Source organism: Natrix helvetica, assembly GCF_964273705.1.
Source record: "Natrix helvetica genome assembly, chromosome: Z".
NCBI lineage: Eukaryota > Metazoa > Chordata > Lepidosauria > Squamata > Natricidae > Natrix > Natrix helvetica.
This window is the reverse complement of record NC_138554.1, coordinates 89,841,718-89,867,781: the sequence shown is the minus strand read 5'-3', so window position 1 is coordinate 89,867,781 and position 26,064 is coordinate 89,841,718. Positions and strand designations below refer to the sequence as shown.

Below are 26,064 nucleotides of genomic sequence, written 5' to 3'. Positions count from 1 at the left end.
AGGGACCTTCAGGCGGCTTCCCTGAAGCCTCCGGAGGGTTAAACTGCCCCTATAAGCAAACCGGAATAACTTCTGGTTTGCTCATAGGGCCACTTTAAGCCCTCTAGAGCAGCAGTTCTCAACCTGTAGGTTGCGACCCCTTTTGGGGTCGAATGACCTTTTCACAGGGGTCACTGAGGAGCCTCCCACAGAGAGACTGGCGAGAAGCCAGCCTGAAGGGAAGGAGCGGCTCGGGTTCCCCATGTGGTGGAAGGAGAGGGGTGTGGGGGGGTGTGGGGGTGTGTGTGGGGGTGGGGAGAAAGTAGGAGCCGGAATGGAGGCGAGGAGGGGGAGAAGAGAGACACTGGGAAAGCAGCTCGCTCCGAGTGATGGAGGTTGATGGGAAGAGCTACGGAAGCCAGGAGGTACCATTTTTGAGGCGTAAAACAAGGCGGGGAAAATAAAATAAAATAAAGGAACGTGGGATGCGCGTACGCTGAGATTCCCTATTAAGACTGTTACCCATGCTTAGCATGTGCTGATCCTGCTACTATTACTCTATGCTTGAATGAGTGAACCCTGGACAATCAATTCTCTGTTAATTTCTGCTTATTCTGTGAAATTTTCTCATTTGTTCTTGTTTTTACATCAAAAGGCCTTTTTTAAAAAAAACTTTTTGTCTAGAAGTACTGCTTTGAAATTAAAACAAGCCTATTATCCTAGCACTAACCAGTCAGCAATTACCAGTATCTGCAATCCAAGTCCCCTTATCTACAAAGATGCAATTGTTTTCCTTTATTTTTTCTCTGGATGCTAGCTAATTTTCACTTATTTTTTAACCACTTATTTTTTTTAAGATTCTATATTGCCTGATTTTCTGTTATGCATTTCTAGGTTCTTGTTCAGAATTGTATCCAATCCAATTTAAAATAGTAGCAAAATATTATCTGGCATGACACTGGAAAGCTTTCCGCGTTTCTTTTTTTATTTCTGCAAATTAAGTTTTTGAAGTCTAGAGATATAGGTGTGATAACCCATGCATTTTATCTCCTCTTTGATGACCTTGCAAGAAACAGAATTTTAGGAAAGTCATGAAGAATGGCTCTTGGCATCTTTGGATATTTGGGGGACATCTGGAGGATTTGGACAGATTGCGTGGACGACTGCGACCTACCACATGTTTACTGGACCCGTGTCCCTCCTGGCTTGTACTGGCATCCTGGGAGGTTACACGCGACTGGCTCCTGGGCCTAGTGAACGCTTCGTTGGGTGAGGGGTCTCTTCCGGCCGCCTTGAAAGAGGCGGTGGTGAGACCCTTGCTCAAGAAGCCTTCCCTGGACCATACGGAGCTGGCCAATTATCGTCCTGTCTCCAACCTTCCCTTTTTGGCGAAGGTTGTAGAGAGTGTAGTGGCTTCTCAGTTCCCACGACATCTGGAGGAGAATGATTATCTAGACCCGCACCAGTCCGGCTTTCGCCCCGGGCACAGTACAGAGACGGCCTTGGTCGCGTTGGTGGATGATCTCTGGAGGGCCAGAGATAGGGGTTGTTCCTCTATCCTGGTCCTATTAGACCTCTCGGCAGCTTTTGATACCATCGACCATGGTATCCTGTTGCACCGACTGGAGGGGTTGGGGGTCCGGGGCACCGTTTTGCGGTGGTTCGGCTCCTACCTCTCTGGCTGGACGCAACGTGTGTTGGCAGGGGAGCAGAGGTTGACCCTAAGCCCCCTTACTTGTGGGGTGCCACAGGGGTCAGTCCTCTCGCCACTCCTGTTCAACACATACATGAAGCCGCTGGGTGAGATCATCCGTGGTTTCGGGGTGGGATATCATCTGTACGCTGATGATACTCAGCTGTACATTTCCACCCCGAACCACCCCAACGAGGCCGTCGAAGTGATGTCCCGGTGTGTGGAAGCCGTACGGGTCTGGATGGATGACAACCGACTCAAGCTCAACCCTTCCAAGACGGAGTGGCTGTGGGTTCCGGCCCCCCGGTTCAACCAGTTAATCCCATCTCTGGACATTGGGGGCATTCAACTCGCCCCCGTGGAGCGGGCGCGCAATTTGGGCGTCCTCCTGGATGCCAGGCTGTCCATGGATGACCATGTGACAGCCGTGGCCAGGGGGGCGTTCCACCAGGTTCGCCTGGTGCGCCAATTGCGCCCCCTATTGGATCAGGACGCCCTACGCACAGTCACCCATGCGCTGGTGACGTCTCGCCTGGACTACTGTAACGCTCTCTACATGGGGCTTCCCTTGAAATGCACTCGGAGACTGCAGTTGGTCCAGAATGCGGCCGCTCGGGTGATTATGGGGAGTACTAAGTACTCCCATGTGACACCTCTCCTGCGCGAGCTGCACTGGCTTCCTGTGGTCTATCGGGTGCGTTTCAAGGTCTTGATTACGATCTTTAAAGCGCTCCATGGCTCAGGACCTAGTTACCTGCGGGATCGTATTCTGCCCCATACATCCCTACGACCTATCCGCTCGCACAGAGAGGGACTTCTCCAGGTGCCGTCCACCAGACAGTGCCACGGGGCGGCGCCTAGGAGCAGAGCCTTCTCTGTGGCGGGCCCAGCCCTATGGAATGACCTCCCCCCGGATATTAGGACCACTACTGACCTCCGCTCCTTCCGTGTAAAGCTCAAGACCCACCTATTCCAAATAGCCGGCCTGGCTCAATCATAACTTCATAACGCTCCTGATGGGTTTTTTAATTCAGTAATTTTATTTAATGGGATTTTAAATTGTGTTTTTTAATTGTCTTTCACTTATGAGTCTACCTCCTCCATGCACATGTATATGTCTTTGTTCTTTATGTATGTATGTGTGTGTTTATCTGTATTTTATCTGTTTTGATTGTACGCCGCCCCGAGTCCTTCTGGAGAGGGTTGCGGCTAATCAAATAAAATTATTATAATTATTATTATAATTATTATTATTATTATTATTATTATTATTATTATTATTATTATTATTATTATTATTATTATTATTATTATAATGCAGACCAGCCTCACCTAATGCAGAGGACATTAGATAGGTCAGAATGTAACACTTATCATTCATATTCAGTTGGGCCAAATGCCATGAAGAAAGCTGAACTTTTGTATAGTCAGAGGTGAAATAATGAACCTTTGCTGATAGTTTTTTTTATAGCCACATATGATATAGAAGCATATCAGTTATGCTACAGTAGGTGTTTTTTCCATTGCTATACTGCAAGGAAATTGCAACTTTATATTTCTGGTTGATATAAATATGATGTCAACTCTATGTTGACATTCCATGCAGAGCGTTGGCGGAACCGGATGTCAGATTACAGTAGCTGGTTTGAGATGAATGAAGTTATTGGATAAGAGATTGCCCAAGTAACTGCCTACCGTGACATTCCAAACCGACTCTCTGAATGATTCCGAGTAGCAATAAAAGTCGACAGCGGGCTGCATGCCAACGACATGAGAAAGCAACCGGACACAAAAGAGAGAAGTCAACCTGATCTGAAACCACTCAGCCGACGGGGAACCACAGCACCACAATGGGCCCTGAGACCAGCCCTCCCTCGAAGTCCACTGAAATGCTACAGATGTGAGGGGATGGGCCATATGGCATCCGTGTGCATGACCCCAACCCCGAGGCCAGAGCTACTACCCAGGGCACAACAGAAACGTGGTCACAAAAGGGCTACCCATGAATCGTGGAAGGCTTTCCAGGCTGCAGAGGTCCCTCCCCAACCAGATGAAGGGGGAGAACCCAAGGCAACAATGACCTGTCACCAAAATCCTACGACAGTGACGACGAGAGCAAAAACAACCCAATGGTGAGAGGACCAATTTGCCCTTTCCTTTTTCCAATACGCTTCACAGCCCCAAAGATAGGAAGCCAGGTAGATTTCAAGACCTAATTGACTTAGGCTGCACTAGATGCTTGATCAACCTGACCAAAGTTCTGAAACTGGGAATCAGAACAAAAAGACTGGCCCACCCAATCCGGTTCGAACAGGTCGATTGACCTAATGGGGGGAGCCTATGCGCCACACCTGACCGAACCAATGAGATTAGAGCTAGTAGATCATGGGAAGTAATTTGATTCATAATAGCCCCCAAAATGATAGATGCAGTCATACTGGGACTCTCCTGCCTAGACAAGTGGGGACCAATCTTCTGGTGGCAAGGGGGTACCCGCAGGCTTAGGATAGAAAAGGGGCCTAACCCCTTTTCTGCCAGCAAGCAGAAACACCACCCAAGCAGGGAACTCCCAAAAAAGCACACCAGAACATCTGGGAGCCACATCCAACGAAACCCCAGAGACCGAACAGATCCCAGGGGAATATCGGGACCTTGCAGAAGTATTCAGCTAGACAGAATGCAACATTCTCCCCCCCTCCCCCACTGTGAGGCAGATTGTGCCATCAAAATCATCCCTGGGGCAAAACTACCCAAACCCAAGCTTTTATACCATGACGGCCCGGAAAATGCAAGAAATGTGCAAATACATAGTCAAAAACTTAGCACGGGGATTCATCGAGCCAGCCAAGCCACGGGTTGCAGTGCCAGTCCTCTTCAAAGAGAAAAAAGACGGAACTATGAGATTGTGTGTGGACTTTCTAGGGATAAATGCTGTGTGTACACACAACCTATACCCCCTCCCCCTCATGAAAGATATGCTATCTCACTTGGCCAAGGGAAAAATCTTCACCAAATTAGATCTCAGAGAGGCATACTGCCGAATACGGATCAAGGAAGGAGATGAGTGGAAAACAGCGTTCAATGCCCCCTAGGGAGCTTCCAATCCAAAGTTATGCCTTTCAGACTACAGGGAGCCCCAGCAGTGTTCATGCAGTTAATAAACGAGGTGCTGCATGAGCACCTCTACAAGGGGGTCCTCGTCTACCTGGTTGACATCCTCATCTACACTGAGACAATGGACGACCACATACCCCTCGTCCGCCAAGTACTGGAAAAACTTCTGGCAGCCAACTTGTACGTCAAGCTATCAAAATTTGAATTCTACCGTGAGCGACTAGACTACCTAGGCTAATGAGTGTCAAATGAGGGAATAGAGATGGACCCAGAGAAAATGCAAGCTGTCCTAAGTTGGCAATCCCTTCGCACCCGCAGACAGCTACAAAGCTTCCTAGGGTTCACAAACTTCTATAGGCAATTCATCCCCACCTTTGCGAAGACCGCCAAAACCTTGACAGACCACCTGAAGATAGGGAGTCCAGGAACAAAACCTCGCCCGGGACAACCTCTACAGTGGGACCTAACCTGTCAAAAGGCATTTGAGACACTAAAAGAAATGTTTGCAAAGGAACCAGTGCTGAAGCACACTGACCCTGAGCAATCCTTTGTGATCCAAGAAGATGCCAGCGACTGGCAGTGGGAGCGGTACTACTCCAAAGAAACAACCAAGGAAACCTACAACCCTGCGCCTACACCTCTGACAAGCTCACAGACACAGAGAGACGCATGGGAAAAGGAGGCTTTCGCACTGAGATGGGCACTGCTAACCTGGAGACACCTGTTGGAAAGGGGCCAGAAACCGTTCAAAATCTGGACTGACCATAAGAATCTGGAGGCTTTTAGGACCCCATGGAAAATATCACCCAAACAAGTCTGATGGGCTCAATATTTCAACTGCTTCGACTTCGTATTAAAACACATTCCAGGGCAGAGGAACTTTCTAGCTGATGCCCTCTCCCGCATGCCCCAGTACAAATGCGAACGGGAGCAGGTGGTGGATGCCATCATTCCCAAGTGACCACAAGATGACAATGGCGTGACCAACACGACCAACCAGCAGGTGACCTAACCACGAGACTCAAAACTGAAATGCTAGCAGACCCTTGGTTCCAAAACAACCAACACATCTTGACAAAAAGAAATGACCTTGCATGGAAGGAAGAGGGCAAAACTCTATGTCCCGGAACCCCTACACAAACTAATTCTCCAGAGGAGCCACGACGCCAAACCGGCAGGCCACTTTGGATTCCTAAAGACGTTACACTTAGCCTGGAGGCAGTTCTGGTAGCCCAGCATAAAGAAAGATGTGGACAGCTATCTGAAAAGTTGTACCATCTGCACCACAATGAAGAGATGACCGGGAAAACTCCCCGGACTGCTGCAACCAATAGCAGAGCCAACGAGGCCGTGGGAGGAGATCACAATAGACTTTATAATAGAGTTGCCGAAAAGTGGGGGAAACACAGTAATTTGGACTGTAAATAGACCTGTTCTCCAAGCAGGCATTTCATACCCTGCAGCGGACTACCCTCAGCTCACAAGCTGGTCAAACTCTTCCTGAAGCATATCTACCGCCTGCATGGAATACCTCGAAGAATTATCTCAAAGAGGTCCAGTTCATGGCTAAGTTCTGGAGGGAGTTCCTGCGGTCCATTGGGTCATCCTTGGGCTTTTCATCCAAGCACCAATGGGGGTGGGGACAGAGAGACTGAATGCTACGGTAGAGCAGTACCTGAGGTACTATGTGAACTATCAGCAGTCCAACTGGGCAGACCTTCTAACCTTCACTGAGGTTGCCTACAATAATGCTGTTCACAGCAGCACAGTACTAACACCATTCAAAGTAGTGAGTGGCATGGACTTTGTCACAATGCCTGAGTATCCAAGGGATCCCCCTTCCTCAGTCACCTTGACTGACTGGATGTCAATGCTAAAATCAGTCTGGGAGAATGTCAAAAAAGCACTAGCTAAAGCAGCACAAACCTATAAGAAACAGGCACATAAACACCGAACTCCACAATGACCATTCCTGGTGGGAGAGAAGGTTTACCTCTCCACAAAATATTTGAGGTTAAGACTCCCTAGCAAGAAACTGGGACCAAAGTTTGTGGGACCATTCCCCATAGTAAAGATAATCAACCCAGTCTCAGTGCAACTGAAACTGCCCCGACTGCTAGGGAAGGTAGACCCAGTATTCCATAGTAGCCTCTTAAAACCTGTAGTCAAATGCACTCTGAGACCAGTGCCCCAGGAGTTCCGGCCCTGTGGTCATAGGGGGTCAAACCCATTATGAGGTGCAACGCATATTTGATTCAAGGTGGCACAGGAGGCAACTCTAATAATTAAGTGGAAGGGCTATCCCTTGTCAGAGGCATCTTTGGTAAAGAGTAGAAATATCCAGGCTGATCGCCTTATAGAGAGATTCCATGAAAAAAATCCAAACAAATCTGGGGGGGAGGACTTAGCCTTGAATCCCATACTGGTACTCAAATTGTTTTGTTTGCACAGATTGCCTTTGAAAAGTGAGGGGAGCCGGATGTCAACTCTCTGTGTTGACATTCCATGCAGAGCGTCAGCGGAGCCGGATCTCAAATTACAGTAGCTGGGTTGAGATGAGTGAAGCTATTGGATAACGTGATTTATGACAAAGACTGAAGGGAAGACAGAAACACGGGCAAAATTCAAAAGCAGATAAAGAAAGCAAAAAAGATGGCTGTGAATAAGAAATGCCTAATGAAGAATGCCTGATGAAGCTGTTAATAAATCACTGCTTTTTGTATTACAATATTTGTATTGTAATAGCTTAATATGAAGCAGGCATCATTAGGGTACTTTATATATATACTCTTAAATATAAAGATATTAATTTTTCAGGAATAATGGGCCAGCATTAGATATCTGTTCCATAATATCATAATATAGTTCTTTCATGGGCTGAAATGCAAACTTCTGTAAATAAACCACACTTCCTTTCTTTTGGCATTGTTCCGAAATGTTATTCTCACTTGAACAGAATCCAAATCTAACTTACTAGACAACTAAGATCTGATGTTAATGACAGCAACTTAATGTCCATAATAAATAAAACAGATTGTAGAATTAGCCTTTTTTGGCATGAAGATGATAAGCTCATTATCTCAATTAAAAGAGGTTTTAAAATACTTAGCTAAGATTTTGAGCTGTAGCTGCTATAGTTGGTTTAAGAAAACTGTAGTCTGATATAGAACTTAATATAAAGTGATTATGTTATTGTTACATGTTTCAGAAAAGAACTGTCATGATTACATTCCTGGGTTTTGTTTTGTTTTTTTAATATCCCATTACCCACTCTTCACATTATAGCAGCTTTACCAATCTGACCCCTGATGTGTTGGATAGCAATTCTGATCAATCTGAAGTCAAGGTGGAAGGTACATCAATTTTGGAAAGATTAGATTGGGAACTAGGGACTCATGTCAGATCAATAATTCCTACAGAGATTGTCTTACAAATAACTGGGACATGATATTGTAGGCTCCTTACAGATGACAGTTTAGGAAGTGTGAAATTCATAATGAATTCACAGCAGTCATTTCCTTTAAATTACTCAGTTTAGCAAGAGAACATCTTACACTTTACATATGTTTTATCTTGCCCTATGCAACACTAACATTTATTTCCAATACTTTAATGAGAAAGATTTTATTTTAAGAAAAGACCGTTGTACTTACCCGAATGGTCGTTCTCGGTGCGCTGCGTGAGAATCCAAGGAATGGGTTAATTTCGGTCTGCTTGCCTCGAGACTGAATTGAATGAAACTCGGCCATACCTCCTTTTGCACTTGGCCGATCAGTTTTTTTCAATGAAAGGAATGGCTGTTTCGAGAAGAAAGCACCTGAAAGTCCACTAACCTCGAAACCTCCCAGCCCCAACGACCCTGGACCGAATTGCAAAGGGAGAGGTTGGATTCTCACGGAGCGCACTGAGAATGACCATTCAGGTAAGTACAATGGTCTTTCTCCAGTGTGCTGCTTAGAGAATCCAAGGAATGGGATATGCCTAAGCATACTACCTTAAGGGTGGGAAGAAGTCCAGTCTAGGGAACCCGACATCCGAAGGCCACTTCAGCTGAAGCATAGATGTCTAATTTGTAATGCTTGATGAAGGGCAACGGAGATGACCACGTCGCTGCCCTACAAATTTCCTCAACCAATGCTTGCGTGGCCCATGCCATAGTTGTGGCCGCACTGCACGTTGAGTGAGCCGTGATGTGTACGGTGGCGGATGCCCCTGTACCTCATACGCCTTGACAATAACGGCTTTCAGCCATCTTCCAATGGTGGTGGATAATACCCTTTGACCCATAGATCCAGGAAGAAAGGCGACAAACAGGGCCTCTGACTGCTGGAACGACGCAGTATGTTTGATGTATCGTCGAAGGGCTTGTTGCACATCGAGATGATGCCACTTCCGTTCTCAAGGATGTTGTGGTTGAGGACAGAAGTCAGGTAACACGAGTTCTTGGGCTCTGTGGAACCAGGAGTCGACCATCATAATGAAGGAAGGGTCAAGCTGGAGGACCACTCTGTTAGAATGGAATATGCAGAAGTTGTTCCGAACTGACAGTGCCGCCAACTCTGATATCCTGCGAGCCAAAGTAAAGGCCACGAGAAAGGGCACCTTCAGCGTCAACAAACGAAGACTGATGGATCGGATGGGCTCAAAAGGCACAGACGTCAAGGCCTTGAGTACGATGGGAAGTTCCCACGATGGATAACGATGCACCATTGGGGGCCTAAGGTTGGAAGCACCCCTGAGAAAGGCACGAACCCTGGGATGGAGCACCAGAGAATGGCCAGTGTCTCCAGGGGGGCCAACGGTCAGGCTGGTCAAGTCAGCAAACCAGGACCTGTGGGACCAGTCGGGAGCGACCATCAACACCTCTGCCTGTTCCGAAAGAATCTTGTGAATCACCCTCGGAATTAGTGGTAGATGTGGAAATGCATACAGAAGGCCATGGATAACAGAGGGTGTCGGCCCCCTCCACCCCGTGAGCCCGGAACCTGCTGAAGAATAAAGGCAGGTGGGTGTTGGTCGGAGATGCAAATAGGTCCATCATCGGCATGCCAAACCTGCAGGTCAGTTCCTGGAATAAGTCCGGGTGGAGCTGCCACTCCACCTGATCCAGTCTCGCGACTCAGCCAATCTGCCTGTAGGTTCGAGGCGCCGGAGATGTGATCCGCCCTGATGGATAAGTGTGACTCCGCCCACAGGCAACGTGCCTGTGCTTCCAGCATCAGTGTCTTGGAAAGCGTGCCCCCCTGGCGGTTGATGTGCACTTTGGTGGCCATGTTGTCCGTGAGGATCAACATGTGCCGCCCCATCGCCAGGTCACTGAACTCTCGAAGGGTTAGATGGATGGCCCGAAGTTCTAACCAATTTATATTGTTCATCAGGTCCTGGGGGCTCCAGTGTTCCTGAGCAACTCGAGAATGGGTGTGAGCGCCACAACCGTACAAGCTGGCATTGGTCATGATCGTGAGTCTATCCGATTCTCTGAACAGACAGCCTTTCCGCAAGGCGGAAGAGGTCCACCAATAAAGAGATCAGATCACTTTGGAGGACAGCCTCACCGTAATGTCCGAAACACCCCTGTGCCTCTGCTGATGTGGAAGGAGGAACCATTGGAGCTGACGCGCATGAATTCTGGCCCAGGGAATAATTCCTATGCAAGATATCAATTTCCCGAGTAATGTGTAGAGGACGGAGAGGTGAACTGTCCTCTGTGACAGTACCTGATTCACCAGAGTTCGAATGCTGGCATAACGTTTGGGTGACAAGAACACCTGACATTGAACAGTGTCTATAACTGTCCCCAGGTGAGTCAAGGACATGGCCGGTATTAACTGACTTTTGTCCATATTTACCAAGAAGCTGTAGAGTTGCAGCGATTGGATTGTCACGCGAAGGTCCTGGTGGGCCTGCTCCGGAGATGATGATTGTATCATGACATCATCTAGATAGGCTTGAAGTCTGATGGGGCGAGACCTGAGATGAGCCATCACGACAGCTAGAATCTTCGTAAATGTCTGTGGGGCTGAGGAAAGGCCAAACGGCAGCACCCGGTATTGGAAATGGCGCCCGTGTATGAGAAGCAGAGAAACTTCTGGTGCGAGTGTCGAATCGGCATGTGAAGGAATATATCTTTGATATCTACTGATGTCAGGTAATTTCCCTGGCAAATGCAGCCCAAGATGGCTTGCAGCGACTGCATTTTGAAACACTTGTACGCCGGGAACGTGTGTTCATTCTCTTGAGATCTAGGATCACCCTCCACCCACCCGAGTTTGGGGGCACTAAAAACAGGATGGAGTAAAACCCCTTCGTTCCTGGTCTGCTGGAACTGGTTCGATGGTCTGAATTTCTAGAAGGTGCTGAATCTCGGCATCCATGAGAGCCCTCATGGTTGCGCACCTCGGAATGGAACACCTGATAAACCTTCTCAGGGGAGTGGAGAGAAATTCTAGGGTGAGGCCAATCCGCACAGTCTTGAAAACCCAAGAGTCCAAGGTCGACTGTTCCCAGTGGTGGACAAAGTTTTTGAGTTGACCACCAATGGGAATACCAACCTGGGAGTCAGTGGTATCAACGGAAGGGTCGATATCCAGCACCGCGATTTCCCCAGCGGGACTGGGACTGCTGCTGCTGCTGAGGCTGTTGCTGCTGTCTAGACCTGTCTCTAAACCCTGATCTGTCATGGGCTCTATCGGAGGACTGGTAATAGGGTCTTTGGTATTGGGGTCCGGTTGACACCAAGTCTCCACGAAAGGGCTGCCTACGATAGTAAGGCTGGGCCCTGCGATCTGCTCAACGTTGCCCTGAGGGCAGGACCTTTTTCTTATCCCTATTCTCAATGAGAATGGCATCCAGGGCTTCGCCTAATAGCTTCCCCCCTTTAAAGGGTGAGGATGCTAAATGCCATTTAGAGTGCATGTCAGCTTGCCAATGGCGCAGCCAAAGCAAACGGCGGGAAGTGACGGTAGTAGCCAGAGCCCTGGAAGCAAACTTGGCTGCCACCAGGGTGGCATCCACCGAATATTCCAATGCCGCCACTAGTTTGTTCGCATTCTGATGAAGACGCATGTCTTCCGGTGCCAACCTAACTTGCAATTGTCTGAGCCAAACTAGTGACATCCTATTGAAAAAGGACGCGGCTGTGGCCGCCCAAATCGCCCAGGCAGCCGCCTGGTGCGACTCGCAGAGCGTCTGCTCCGACTTACAGTCTTCAGCCTTCAGAGGCATCTGAAGATACAATGGCGGGAGAGGTTAAGGCTGCGACAGGGGCATCCACAGTCAGCAATTGGAGGATCCCCTCCAGATCTGGACCTGGTCCAAACAGCCGTTTGTCATTATTACTAGGAGGAGGAACAGCGGCTGGTTGAGCCCACTACCTCTGGATAACATCTAAGAATAGCTTGGGTGAGGGATGATCTCCTGTTCCTGAACTGGTTCAGAAAATAGCCTCTCAGTGGAGTCAAGCCCCAAGGAAGGTTCTACTGGGGTACCCTTATCACCCATTTTAACAGTGGTCCTGGCTTTAAAAAGTAAGGACTTAAATAAGGCCGGTCTGAAGAAACCTCCAGGAAGAGGTGCATCCAGGGGTCCACCCTCACCATCCGAAAATTCCAGATCCCCTTGTTCATCACCCAACAGAGACACCTTGCTGTGAGTGGAGTGTAATGGGGAGGGGGGATCCCTAGTAGGTGTTGAAGAAGGTCTAGAAGAGGAGCTCGGGCCTTTGGATCTCTTATGCAGCTCCAAATCCACCCCCCTGGGAAATGGCTGAAGAAATAAGATCTCTAAACCCCCTGGGAAGGCTCATGATCTGTCCATCCTCATCCTGGAGCCCAGCGGCCATGGGGGTGAAAGTTGCCTCAGGTGATGCCCGCCTGGCTTCTGGGGTGGCTTGCCTGGCTGATGACCCTGCTCAAATCCGAAGCGCTAGGTGTAGAGCCTAGGCCTAAGCCCACTTTTTCAGCTGAAAGGCCCTGCCCTTAAATGTTGTCGGAGGACCAGTCCCTGGGCGACTGCAAGGAGAAGCTGCGATGTGGCAGGGACGGAAGGCCCTCCAACTGCAGCGGCGATGGGGGGGGGGTTTCCCCGGGGTATCTGAGCTCTTAGAAGCCTGCTTATCTGAAGCACGAGGCTTGTCTTTTGTGCCCCTATTGGCAGCCACCGATTTGGATTTAGCCCTAGATTTGTTAGTCTAGTGGAAGCCCTCCCTGCTCTAGGCGAAGAAGGGGTGGCCAAGGGGGAACTCCCTGGGGAGATGCCTTCCCCAGAGGCAGGACAGGTGGATCGTTCGGCCATAGGAAGTCCTATAGCCCCTCAGGAATTAACCAGCAAACCTGACTGGGACCCCCGCGATCCTGGTCTCGAGAGAACACTGATCAAAGCACTGACTTTTAGCCACAAAGGGTTAACAATCCGAGAGCTCAAAGCGAGATCGCAATCACGCTGCCGATTAGCTCACTGACTCACTTGCAGTGCGGTGCACAAGCTACTAAAACTGCCAACACAATGGAGCGGCTCATTTGGCGCTAGGGGAAAACAAGCAGCCAATAGGCTCCCAGGAAAAACGCCCAGCTCGGCGGTAACAGGCGACCGCCAGTCTGGACGCGACAGCCAATAGGGAGACTCACTGAGCCTCCGCTCAGCCCCTGCCCGCGGAATTCAAATGCAAACAGAAAGAGCAAGCCTCCTAGCGCACCAACGAGGGAACCCGAGAATGGTGCACTGGTCTCACAGCCTTTACACCAAATATCCAGAATGGCTAGCCCAGAAAAACAGTCAATTGAGCCAAACTTAACAGCGCCTTCCAGAAGGAAGGGAAACAAGCGGCGGTTCTAACCGGCGGACTGGGGAAACCAGTGCGCTAGGAATAATCTGTGAAACAAATAAATTCATATTACCTGCAACGAGAATCAAGGAACAGGTTTTCATGATAGAAAAATTGAAGAGAGAAGGTGATTGTCTCATTAGGCAGACTGAATTGAAAAAAACTGATCGGCCGAGTGCAAAAGGAGGCCTGGCCGAGTTTCATTCAATTCAGTCTTGAGGCAAGCAGACCGAAATTAACCCATTCCTTGGATTCTCTAAGCACTGGAGAATAAGGCGGAAAACATCCTTATGTAAAACTAGCTGTACCCGGCCACACATTGCTGTAGCCCAGTATGGTTAAATGGAAAAGAAAGAAAAGAGAAAGTGCAAGTCCCCCGGCAGAGGGGGTGGTGGTGGAAATGGCGAAGCTCGTCGGAGGGGCGGAAAGTGGAAAGGGTGCAGAAAGCCCAGCCACACATATAAAGGGACCGTTGGGACGAAGCTGGAGAGAGGCCAAACTGTTCCAAATATATTGTACTCAAGAAATGAACACTATGGTATAGTGTGTGTTTCAATTCAATTACATGGTGAATGATTGTTTATCATCTAAATAAGGCATGGCATGTAATCAAAGTGATGATCTAAAATACTGCCTATACTTCATACCTTTTAGCATTTCTGATATCATTAGTTCCAAAATGGTGGTGCATTTAACCTACCTCCAGAAGCAACTGAAATCCTTCTCTCTTCTTAATTTCATCCACTAAGTATCTGAAAAACAGAACAGTAATGACTAGAGTTAATTTAATAATGTACAAATAGATGCAGATGTTCACATTTCAGGTTATTAGATGCATGTATAACTTCTTTCAGCTTGAGAAGCAACACTCCAAATGTAGGTGAGGCTAAGTCTAGTATATGGGATCACTGTTTAATTTATATATTTGTCCCTGTATATTTTAAAAGTATTATTTATTTAATTATATATCTCCCATTTTCCTGAAAAGGCAATTCTAAGCAGTTTACAAATAAAAAGATGAATTAAAAAACAATTAAAATTTTTAACACTATGAAAAAAAGAAAGAAAACAGGAACCAAGAGGTGAATGCTACAACAATGAGGTCTTCTTATCCTGTCAGCCACCTCCAGTAGTGAGTGCTGTCCTTAAGGTCCCAAGACAACTGGAAGAGCCACGTTTTATACCCTTTTCGAAGGCCAACAAGGTAGGAGCAGTTCTCAGTTCTGGTGATAGAGTGTTCCCTGGGGTCAGGGCCAGAAGAAAAGGCTCCATGACCATTCTTACAAAATTACTTAGCACAGTGATCCTCAACCTTTCCGGCTTGGGGGGGGGGGGGAGAGAAATGGTTCTGTGTGAGTGGCAGGTGCATGCCACTCTCACAAATGGAGCACTCGCCTGACACTTGCGCGGTCCAGTTTTAAACGGGCCATAGCTAGGGGTTGGGGATCTCTGCCTTAGCAGATGGAATCCATAAGTCTCTTCCACTAGCATGAGTGGGATGAGCCAGTCCCATTACGGTGAGACACTCCTTAGATCCCTGGACCCATGAACTTTAAAGGATAATAATCAACATCTTGAATTGGTAAATAATGAAGCTCACACAGCTGAGGATTTATAAGTGCCTAAATGGCCCCAAAACTGTGTGCATTGTTACTTCTTCACGAACTGTAATAGCATTAAGCATCATTACATTTTGTATTTTTTTTAAAAGACTAACAACATTTCAAGAAATTATGTAAGGGATACTGTTTTAAATTGCAGTCTTTTCAATGGAATGGCACAGTGATAAATATACATCTGCAACTATTTGTTTATTTATTTGTTTTTTAGCTATTCTAAACCTTCATTTTTTTCAAATTAAAGCAGCAAATATGCATTTTAAGACACAAACATATAGAAATTGCAGCAAGTGAATTAAAAGTGCTAGGTTTTATTTGAGCTCAAAAGAATTATCTGTCAACCAAATGTTTCAGGAAATTATGAGGGGTCAAAACGAGCTGAAGAAGGAGGTGGCAGATCTCAAAGACGAACTCAGAGGGGTACAACATCATATTACAGAAAATAAAGAGAATTGTGGTGTTGGAGAGGGAACGGCTGGGCTGGAAAAGGAGGTTAGGGCAGTCCGGAAGGGAAATTTAGAACTGGATAACTTTATGGCAAAATTAGAACTTGAAAGAATGTCCTTTTTTCTCAGATTCCAGAACGTACCAGAAACAGAGAATGAAAATCTTAAAGATATCATGAGTACAATTTTAGCAGAATGTACAAGACAAATAAAGAACAATTGTGGTGGGATATGGATCTGGTCTACAGGATCAATTCAGCATATGCTAGAACCCATAACGTTCCAAGGGAGGTACATGTTAAATTTCTTAGGAGGACGATGAGGGATGAGGTGCTAGGGGCCCAAAGGGAGGGACCATTAAAATACCAAGATAAAGAAATTACCATTCTTAAGCAAATTCCGAAAAAAATTAGAGAAAGAAGGAGGAAGTATTTCTCCTTATCAAAGAAATTATACAATAAAGGAGTTTGGTTCAGATGGTTATTGCCAGAGGGAATGCTGATTTTCTGGGAGGGAAACAGAATTAGAATTAACACAGTGGAAGAGGCTAAAGCCTTCACTAAAAAACATTTTTCTCTCCTAGAGGATGAAAATAAGGGAGGTGATGAAAAATGCAGCAATGTACAAGATTTGGGGGAGGGGGGCGTGGCTCCATCTGGAGACAGGGAGGAGGGAGCAATATCGAAAAGGCTCAGGTCACAAAAATAAATGTATTTGAAATATTATTGTAATTATTGATATACTAGAAAGTGACAAAGAACGAGATAATTGAAAACATGATTGATATAATGTAAGAATTCTGTTTATGCTTATCTTTTATATGTTGTTTTCAAATTGAAAAAATTGTGAGATTTGGAGAGATTTCTACCACTAGCACGGGAGCTGCCAAAATTTTCTATGTACCTTTGTACCCTTTCCCCATAAATGTTTTAAAAAACCAATAAAATCTTTAATATAATAAAAAAGTGCTGGGTTTCACACAGAAACAGTCTCATGACTTTTAATCCCTAGTTCAGTAACTGGCTTACCCAGTACATGATTTATTGACAAACTTTAATAAGATTAATGCCCTTGCTGGGTTTCCAAATGAGGTTCAATCATGAACTCAAGGTCCCTGAAAGAGCGAGGATAGCACTGCAGCAGAGAGCTGTGGCCAGACAGCAAATTCTGATCAGTATAGGTTCTCTCAGCTTACTCTGGTAACTGGAGGAATCATGGTTTGCTGAGACATTTCAATTATGCTCCCAACTGCAATGTAGCCTGTCATAGACATGAAGTCTGTAAAAAAAAAAAAAAGCTCACTTTCTAAATCACTAATGGATATAATCAATTTAAAATTAATGAGAAATTTTCAGATTGTCAGGATAAGGGAAACCACTTGATTCTATCCCTCTGTTAGTGCAGCCTAGAACTGTATTGGCTTTTTTGGAATTATATAATTTTATAATTTAAGAATGAAGCCACATATAGAAAGAATTCTGCATTACAATACACAAGAACCAAACTCCTACAAACATGTACGCTCCAGAGTTTCAATGTGTGCCTTTTTCTTCCCACATTTTTTTAAATTAAAGGTTTTTTTATTGTTTTAATTAAACACACACACACACAAACAAAAAACATTCTTCATTACATCTTCCAGAAAGCATGTCGATTGGTTACAAATAAATTTCGTGCGTTACTACCACAATCATTCTTTATACTTCATTCATATTGGATTATATATTTTAAATGAAAAATCTTTATATACCATCAATGTACCCTCACTCTCATTTAACTATATTTGTTTAAACGTGCTTTTATCTAGAATCATTTGTATTTAAGGACACAACCACATACTGGCATTCGTTAGCTATTTCTATAAATTTCAGGCTTATATCCAATTGCTTTCACCAATGCCAACCCATGTAAAATCATTAAACATTATCCATTAACATTTCATTATTATTATTGTAGTTATCTGACATCTTTATAATAAATCTAGACAAAAATTTATTACTAGAATTTATAAGTACCCAGGAAAGATTACATCTAAACAAATATAATTAATGAATCTTTTCCCCAGGTCCCATATTATAGTTTATATCTAAATTGTAGTAAAATTTATAGGTACCCAGAAAGAATTACATCTTTATAACAAAATCCAAACTAAAAAGTATTAATAAAATTGATAAGTCTTTTTCCCAGGTCCCAATTTACAGTTTATATCGAAATTGTTTTCATTAATTAGAGTTGTTATTTCACTATTATTATCATAATGAATTATCTGTTAATGAATAAACATTTTAAAAAGAACAAGAACATTCTATAAATCTACAAAATCCTACTTATTAATCACCAAAAGTTAACTAAGTTTTTAATTATCAGCATTCATTGTCACCCTGTGTCTATCCAGTAACAAAACACTCTTATCTCTTTAGCCAGTCGTTGCGTCAATTCTCCAAGACGGAGTGGCTGTGGTTACCGGCGCCCCGGTTCAACCAGTGGGTTCCATCACTGGCCATCGGGGGCGAACAACTGGCCCCCGTGGAGCGGGCACGCAATTTGGGCGTCCTCCTGGATGCCCGGCTGTCGATGGATGACCATGTGACAGCCGTGGCAAGGGGGGCGTTCCACCAGGTTCGCCTGGTGCGCCAATTGCGTCCCCTATTGGACCGGGACGTCCTTCACACAGTCACCCATGCGCTAGTGACATCCCGACTGGACTATTGCAATGCTCTCTACATGGGGCTTCCCTTGAGATGCACCCGAAGACTGCAGCTAGTCTAGAATGCGGCCACGCGGACAATCATGGGAAGTACTAGGTACTCCCATATAACACCTCTCCTGCGAGGGCTGCACTGGCTACCTGTGGCTTTTCGGGTGCATTTCAAGGTGTTGACTATCATCTTTAAAGCGCTCCATGGCACAGGACCTAGCTATCTGCGGGATCGCATCCTACCCCACACATCCCTGCGGCCGATTCGCTCTCACAGAGAGGGACTCCTCCGGGTGCCGTCCACTAGGCAATGCCAGCGGGCGGCACCCAGGAGTAGGGCCTTCTCTGTGATGGGCCCGACCCTCTGGAATGACCTCCCACCCGACATCAGAACAACCACCGATCTCCGCTCCTTCCGCAAGAAACTTAAGACCCACCTGTTCCACTTAGCTGGCCTGGCCTAACCGTAGCTTTAATCTTTAATCTTTCTGGCCTGTATTTTAAATTTTTTGGGGAAGGCTCCTTAGGTTGCTTTTTAATTTTTATTATTATTGTACAGCTTTACATTTAATTTGTTTTTAGGGGTATTTAAGATTTTCTATTTTGTATATGGTCTTTTAACTGCTGTCTGTACACCGCCCTGAGTCCCTTCGGGGAGAGGGGGCGGTCTATAAATTCAATAAAATTCAAATTCAAATTCTTATTAATTTCTTTATAGAGTTCTTAAAGACTTCTCTCAAAAAATATCTCAAGTAGTCTCGTTGCCCTTCAACTGGAATTGGCATTAACATATCTTTGATTATCAGACGTCTTTCCAAAGCGGCTTCTCCTCCTAGTTTCATCATCAAATCCATATATTGAGAAGAGGAATAGAGCTCCAAATAATCAAATTCACTTTTCCATATCTTTCCATTTTCACTCATAGGTGCTTCATTAGTAAGTTCATCTATTATCTTGACTTTATCTTCTATATCTTCTATATCTTTATTCTCTTCTTTAGTTTTGGGAGCTCCAATCTCTTCCACTTTTTCTGCGCATAGCAATAATTTATCCAGCTTCTTTCCAAATCTCTCGAATCCTTCCAATATATTTTGAAGTCCATCCCAAACATCTTGTAAGCTTGGGGTTTTCTCATCTGTATATGGATACATATTTCCAAAAGGAGAAAAAAAGATCTAAACTCCACTGCCACTCTCGCCTTCAATATCTCTTTAATGTATAAAAATGCCTTTATTTTGGATTTACTTAAGCACAAGTTTCTTCTAGTTTTTTCAGAAGAGGGGGGTTCTATCTTTTCTTTGCCTTTCCTTGCCCAATATATTTCTCACAGACACTGTAGAGAGAGAGTCCATGTCCTTGAGTTGTTATCAGTTTCCATAAACAAGCTGCAAACCCTCCAACTTCAGTAAAATCAAAAAAAGTAAGACAAGGTATACATTGTTTCAGAAGAAGAAGAAAAACCAAGTTCTGGCTTCCGAGTGGCAGATTCAACTTTTTCTTATTTGTTTCAGGCTTTAAAGAACAAAACAAAAATCTCTAAAGTGTCTTTAATAGAATTTAATAAACAGTAGGAGGAAGAGTTGTTAAGATAAAAAAAGGGTTTTAGTTCAGCCAAAAAATAAAGTAACAAGAAGTAGAAAAAAAAATCAATTCCTTCACTTGAGAGGAGAAACAGGAAGCAAACAATCACTTCAATCCACAAAACGTTGTTACATAGAAAAAGAAGAAGAAAAACTTTCAAAGGCAGTCCAATTAAGATAAATTTCGCTGCTTTGTTCTTAGCTTAAAGGACTAATTTATCTTTAAAAAAGGTTTTTTCCCTTGGGCAGTCATTCTCAAAGTAAAAAAAATCTCACCTGATCGACTCACTTTCATTTTCACTGCCTTTCCTCCGGAGCCGTCTCCGACTTTGTCAGCCCGGGGGCTGTCTATTTACCGCCGATTTGGAGAGCTTCCCTTGGGTCAAACAGGGACTTTGCGATATCCCTGTGACCACCAAGGATTTGTCTCCCTTTCACCTTCTCTTCGGGACGGCTTAGGTCCATACGGACCGTTACAGCGGCAAAAGAATCAACGGCGGTCTCGGACTATTGAGACCGCACATTGTGTCGTTGCGACGCCTGGCTCACCTTCTTCCCACATTTTGAATCAGTGGAAATTTAGCTAGTTTCTTGATAAATTTGCAAGAGATGTAATCTATGCTGACATTAAAAAAAACTCTCTCTAGCTTGGGAACCACTGGTTCTTGCCTCACCAGTTGCATTTCTTACAGGCATGGAAGCCAGGAAGAATGATCAGGGGCTTGGCAAAGAAGCAAAGGCAGAGGAGATAATTAAAAACTCTGGTGAGCAGGGTAGAAAGATCATTAAGGATTGGGAGAAATGGAAAAAAGTGCAGAAAATCAGAGAAATGCAGCATGTTCAAGAATGGTTCCAATGTGAAAACCACAGGAAAACCTACAATATTGCTGGTTTATGTTCTGGAAATGAAAAGGAATAGACATATCTATTCCTTCCTCCTTTAAACGACTTGAAACAATCAAAACAAATACAATAGCACCAAGGCTAGCATAGATTACATCCAGTTTATAAGCAGATTTTCTTATTTCAAAAAAGTTAAGAAGAATTAGATCTATTATCATATTTTTATGAGAAATCAGAAGAAATTGCAGCACTATAAACTAGACTAGGAAGTCAAAAGTACATACTTAAAGAATGCAATGATAAACCACACTGTTACGATAGTGCCAAAAAATCCCAAATAAATTAAGATTTGATGGAATCTTAACAATTTTGTAAGCCAACAGACCAATGTTTTTCGAACTTGCCAATTTTAACATGTGTGGTCAGAATTCTACAGCCAGCAATATTGAAACAAAGCACAAAGATAATTCTGCAGCAATATCAGCCTTCCGCAATCAGGCTCCTCCCCACCAAGATCCAGCTGGCCTCTTGTTTATAAAGGCCTTGAAGACCTGGCTCTTCACCCAGGCTTTTGACAAGAGAAAATGGTGACAATGTGATCACCCGGGGTGGGGAGGAGAAGCTATTGTTTAACTATGCAAGCATGTGCGCAGGAAAATCAGAGCTGGTTTTGTTTCTTCAGTACCAATATGGTGCATCCAATGAAGTTTTACTTTTGGGAATTCAATTCTCCTGAGAGTGTTTCCTAGTTTTGGGCTTACTAGTTGGACAGCTGACATTTTGAACTAGGACTTAATTGATAATGTATTGCTCAAGACTGTCAATTACTGTATTTTTCGGAGTATAAGACACACCTTTTTCCCTAAAAAAAAAGAGGCTGAAAATCTGGGTGAGTTTTATATACTGAATACAGCAGTTTTTGCCTCCCAAAACCCTGCCCCCTTCACCCAAATGGCCATGCATAGCCTTTAGGAGGCTTTCAGAATCCTCCTGGGGGCTGGGGAGGGCAGAAATGAGTGGAAAATGGACAGCTTTTTGCTCAATTTTGGCCCCTCAGCCCCCAGGAGCACTCTATAAGCATCCTAAAGGCTATGCATGCTCTTTTTTCAAGAAAAACGGGGCCCGTTTTCATAAAAATCAGGCTGCTTTTTTCTCATTTTGGGGGGCCCTACCCCCCAGAAGCACTCTACAAGCCTCCTAAAGGCTATTCATGCCCTTTTTTGAAAACACCAGGCCGTTTTTTGGGAGGTTTGCAGAATGCAAAAACTTTTTTTTTAATTGCCTCTTCAAGACGTTAGAGCGTCTAATACTCTGGTGTGTCTTATACTCCGAAAAATACAGTAGTTAGATGGATCAGAATTACAACCAAATCTATCCATCATTGCAAGAATCTGATCTTAGATAAAAAATTGTGCAAATGACAAAACCTTGTTTGGAGAAATGCTCAGAAAATAAATTCACAACATTGAATAGATTTCTAAAAATACTGATTTTAAATACTCATAACCTATACAACAATCTGGCATTTTTCATAATGTTTTGCAAAGATTGTACAGGGATTCATTAAAGAGCACAACAAAGGAATTATTAATACTGAATCAAGGGCAATTGCCAAGATGTTTGTTTTTAATGAGCAAGTATATGTACCTCCTCCTCCTTCAGTGCATATCCATGCAACCAGATTGCCATGGTGCTCTGTTGCCACCAGCATTAACACTATCTAAATGTATACAATAATAATTAAAAGTACTGTTTTGATTTATATTCATCAACATATTCATGGTATTATGTATTTTAAAGAATATTTTATGTGCCTCATATTCCACTCACTTCAAAAAAACACCAAAGGGCAGTTGTTACAGTACCTTTTTAAAGACAAAAAGAAATTATGAAAGGTACTGCTTTACCCCAGGGCATCAAAGATTGCACAGCAGAAGCGCTGTAACAGAGGCAAACATTGCTTCAGAACATATTACTCTAGCTCAGATGACTATAGAAATTTGGCAGGATATCTATAAAGCACACAAATATTTCCTATGGGATCAACTGAGCCTTCTATTGCAATCATCTTGAAATATTATGCATCCCTGCAAGGAAAACGGCTCTGCCAGTCTCTGATCTTCCATAGAATTTGAAGTCATGGAATTCAATATTCTCCAGAAAGCAAGGGAAAATGGTAAATACGTGCAACAGCTAATTCAAAAACCAAACCATACTTCTGTCCGTATAAAAACATGTCAGCCTGACAACTAGCAAAGGAGAAATCTTGCCCTTGGTTTTTTTTAAGATCCATGGGCTACCTCCAGAATGAAGAAAAGTGTTACATTGAAATAGTATCTCTGCAGCATCACAGTAAAGTTTACTGTGGCATAATCAGAAATAGCTGACCACAACATTTAGTAAACCAGACTTTTTAGCCAGAGAAACAAATATCTCAGTGATAAAGTTCTGGTGCCGAATACTAAATCCAGTAAAAATGCTGAATATCACCCCAATGATTATCGAATAAGGGCAATTTTCTTTCTGGAAAATCTCTTTCACTTAGCTATGTTATTGGCTAAGACATGACCGTCAAAGGGAAACTATATTAATTTGTGTATTTTTAGCAAGTTGAGTTGGAAGTAAGACTTTGATGAAGAACTACTTTTAACCTATGGGAAAAATCCGCTGCCAAATCTGAATATACTCTGATTTAATAAAATATAATGCAAATATATTATTAACTACCTAAGAAGTCTAAAGAACATTCAACCATTAAAATTATACCTGGACTTTATTTTCAACATATTTCTTTCAGATAAATATTCTTGATTTAGAGCTAATAGTGAAACTAGCCCAGTTTTTATCTACAATCAATGCATATTTTAAAAATATCTATATTTTAATGTTACTGTTAAGGCTATGTAGATCCCAAACTATTTGCACTGAGTTAGTGTATGATGTCTCTGAGAGACAAGCAATTTTTGAGCCAGATAGCCCTAATTATTTTTACTGTCATAAAAGAATGGATTTGCCAAAATCTAAAATGCCATCACTAAAACAATCTGGAAACTATGTTTCCTACACAGAAATTAAATATAACAAAAAGATGTTATTACTTAAATATAGTTGTTCAAATTACTTCACTTCATGAGGCATTTTATCATGTCAGCTGTTAAGTATTTTATGCCATGTACTAGCATATAATACACATTGCTGTTGCTATTTGTCACTTGCTGGTACTTTTACTTAATATCTGAAGTGATATAGTGTTTCTTGCCTGAAGAGGAGATTGGACTAAAGACCTCCCAGATCCCTTCCAACTCTGTTATTAAATTATAATACTTGAACATTTTCAAACAAATCATTTATGGATACTCAGGGAAGACAATAAAGTATTAGAAACATTGGGTTGATGTTGGTGCTATGATTAGGAAAAAGAAATTGCAGGGCTTGGGAGGACTGAACTACAGTATAATTTCTTATAAACATATGTGGGTGTCTAGGAATTTTAATAGAAATAGTGCCTCTTTTTCACAACTTTACACAATAGAAAGCATGAAAAATAGACTATATTTTACAAATATAATAGAACATGTTGATCTAACCCATCACTATGATATATGTAAACAGTGATATGTACTGTATATTTATAAGAAAGTAACTTTTTTCTTCTATCACCAAAAGGCAGAAGGGAAGAACCTCATATTTCTATGAGATTATATTTCATTGTATGATCCTTTTTGTTTTGCTCTAGAACAGTATTTTTCAAACATTGCAACTTTAGGACATGTGGACTTCAACTCCAAAATTCCCCAGTCAACATACCCGTTAAAGCTGCCAAGTATGAGAAACACAGCCTTAGAATTTATTTGCCATTCTGAATAAAGAACAAAACACTACTGAAACTAATAACATAGTTGTTACCTCTAACACAGAAGAATAAGAACAACAAATACAACAACAAGTAGCAACTATAACAATCTAGTAAGATTTATACATTTTTCAAGAAATAAACATTATAATGTTTCTATTTACAATTTTACATTAAATAATATACCAGCAGCATTTCATTTCAAAATTAGCAATGCATTAAATGGGCATATACAAGTTCTCTTTGAATGTTTTCCTTTATCTAGTTTCTAAAACAGAATAAATGGGATCAATTGGATTTGTTAAAATGGAGTGCTTTGTTTTTCTTACACACAACATGAACTCTAAGTTTTGATTATTGGCAGATATTGTAATAATAACAATAATTTTAACTGGAGGTCATTTAGCACCAAATTTGTCATAACATTTCCAATTCTTAGCTACATGTTTCTAGGACACTTCTTTTAGATAATGCTTAAGTGTAAGGCACAGTATTATGTTGCTACGTTACTAACAATTATCCTATAAATTAGCTTTTGTAAAAGCTAAGGTTTAGAGGGAACATAGTGAATATAATTCCTTTTAACAATTATACTATTGGCCATATACAAGGTTTTCTCTACAGAGACTGGCAAGTGGCTTTCAGGCAAAAATTTTAAAAAGGTGGGCACTTTTTCTAAAATAACTCTCTCGTATGCTTTTTGAAAATTATGCTGTACTATTCTTTTTTTTAAAGCCTATTAAATCAGTTAAATCTACTGGTAACTGGGACTTTAATAAAAGATTATAACTTAAACAATATCCCAGTATTATATGGCTCAGGACCTAGTTACCTGCGGGATCGTATTCTGCCCCATACATCCCTACGACCCATCCGCTCGCACAGAGAGGGACTTCTCCAGGTGCCGTCCACCAGACAGTCCCATGGGGCGGCGCCTAGGAGCAGAGCCTTCTCTGTGGCGGGCCCAGCCCTGTGGAATGACCTCCCCCCGGATATTAGGACCACTACTGACCTCCGCTCCTTCCGTGTAAAGCTCAAGACCCAACTTTTCCAAATAGCTGGCCTGGCTCAACCATAACTTCGTAACGCTCCTGATGGGTTTTTTAATTTAGTAATTTTATTTAAGGGGATTTTAAATTGTGTTTTTAATTGTCTTTCACTTATAAGTCAACTCTCCTCCATGCACATATGTATATGTCTCTGTTCTTTTTGTATATATGTTTGTCTTATGTGTATTTTTATCCGTTTTGATTGTACGCCGCCCCGAGTCCTTCGGGAGAGGGTTGCGGCTAATCAAATAAAATTATTATTATTATTATTATTATTATTATTATTATTATTATTATTATTATTATTATTATTATTATTATTATTAACTAATATTGTTTTAGAAGTAATTAGCTTGTTATTTATATGAA

The 26,064-nt window shown here is 43.1% G+C and overlaps 1 protein-coding gene across 3 annotated transcripts in view; it reads right to left on the bottom strand.

Annotated features, from left to right (window-relative positions):
- Window positions 1–26,064, bottom strand: part of GADL1 (glutamate decarboxylase like 1) — a 455,870-nt gene that overhangs the window by 44,794 nt on the left and 385,012 nt on the right. For all 3 annotated transcript variants that reach the window (XM_081971302.1, XM_081971300.1, XM_081971301.1), the window contains exon 13: window positions 14,308–14,359. In XM_081971302.1, the coding sequence (XP_081827428.1) occupies window positions 14,308–14,359 (52 nt within the window). The remainder of the gene's footprint in view (window positions 1–14,307; window positions 14,360–26,064) is intronic.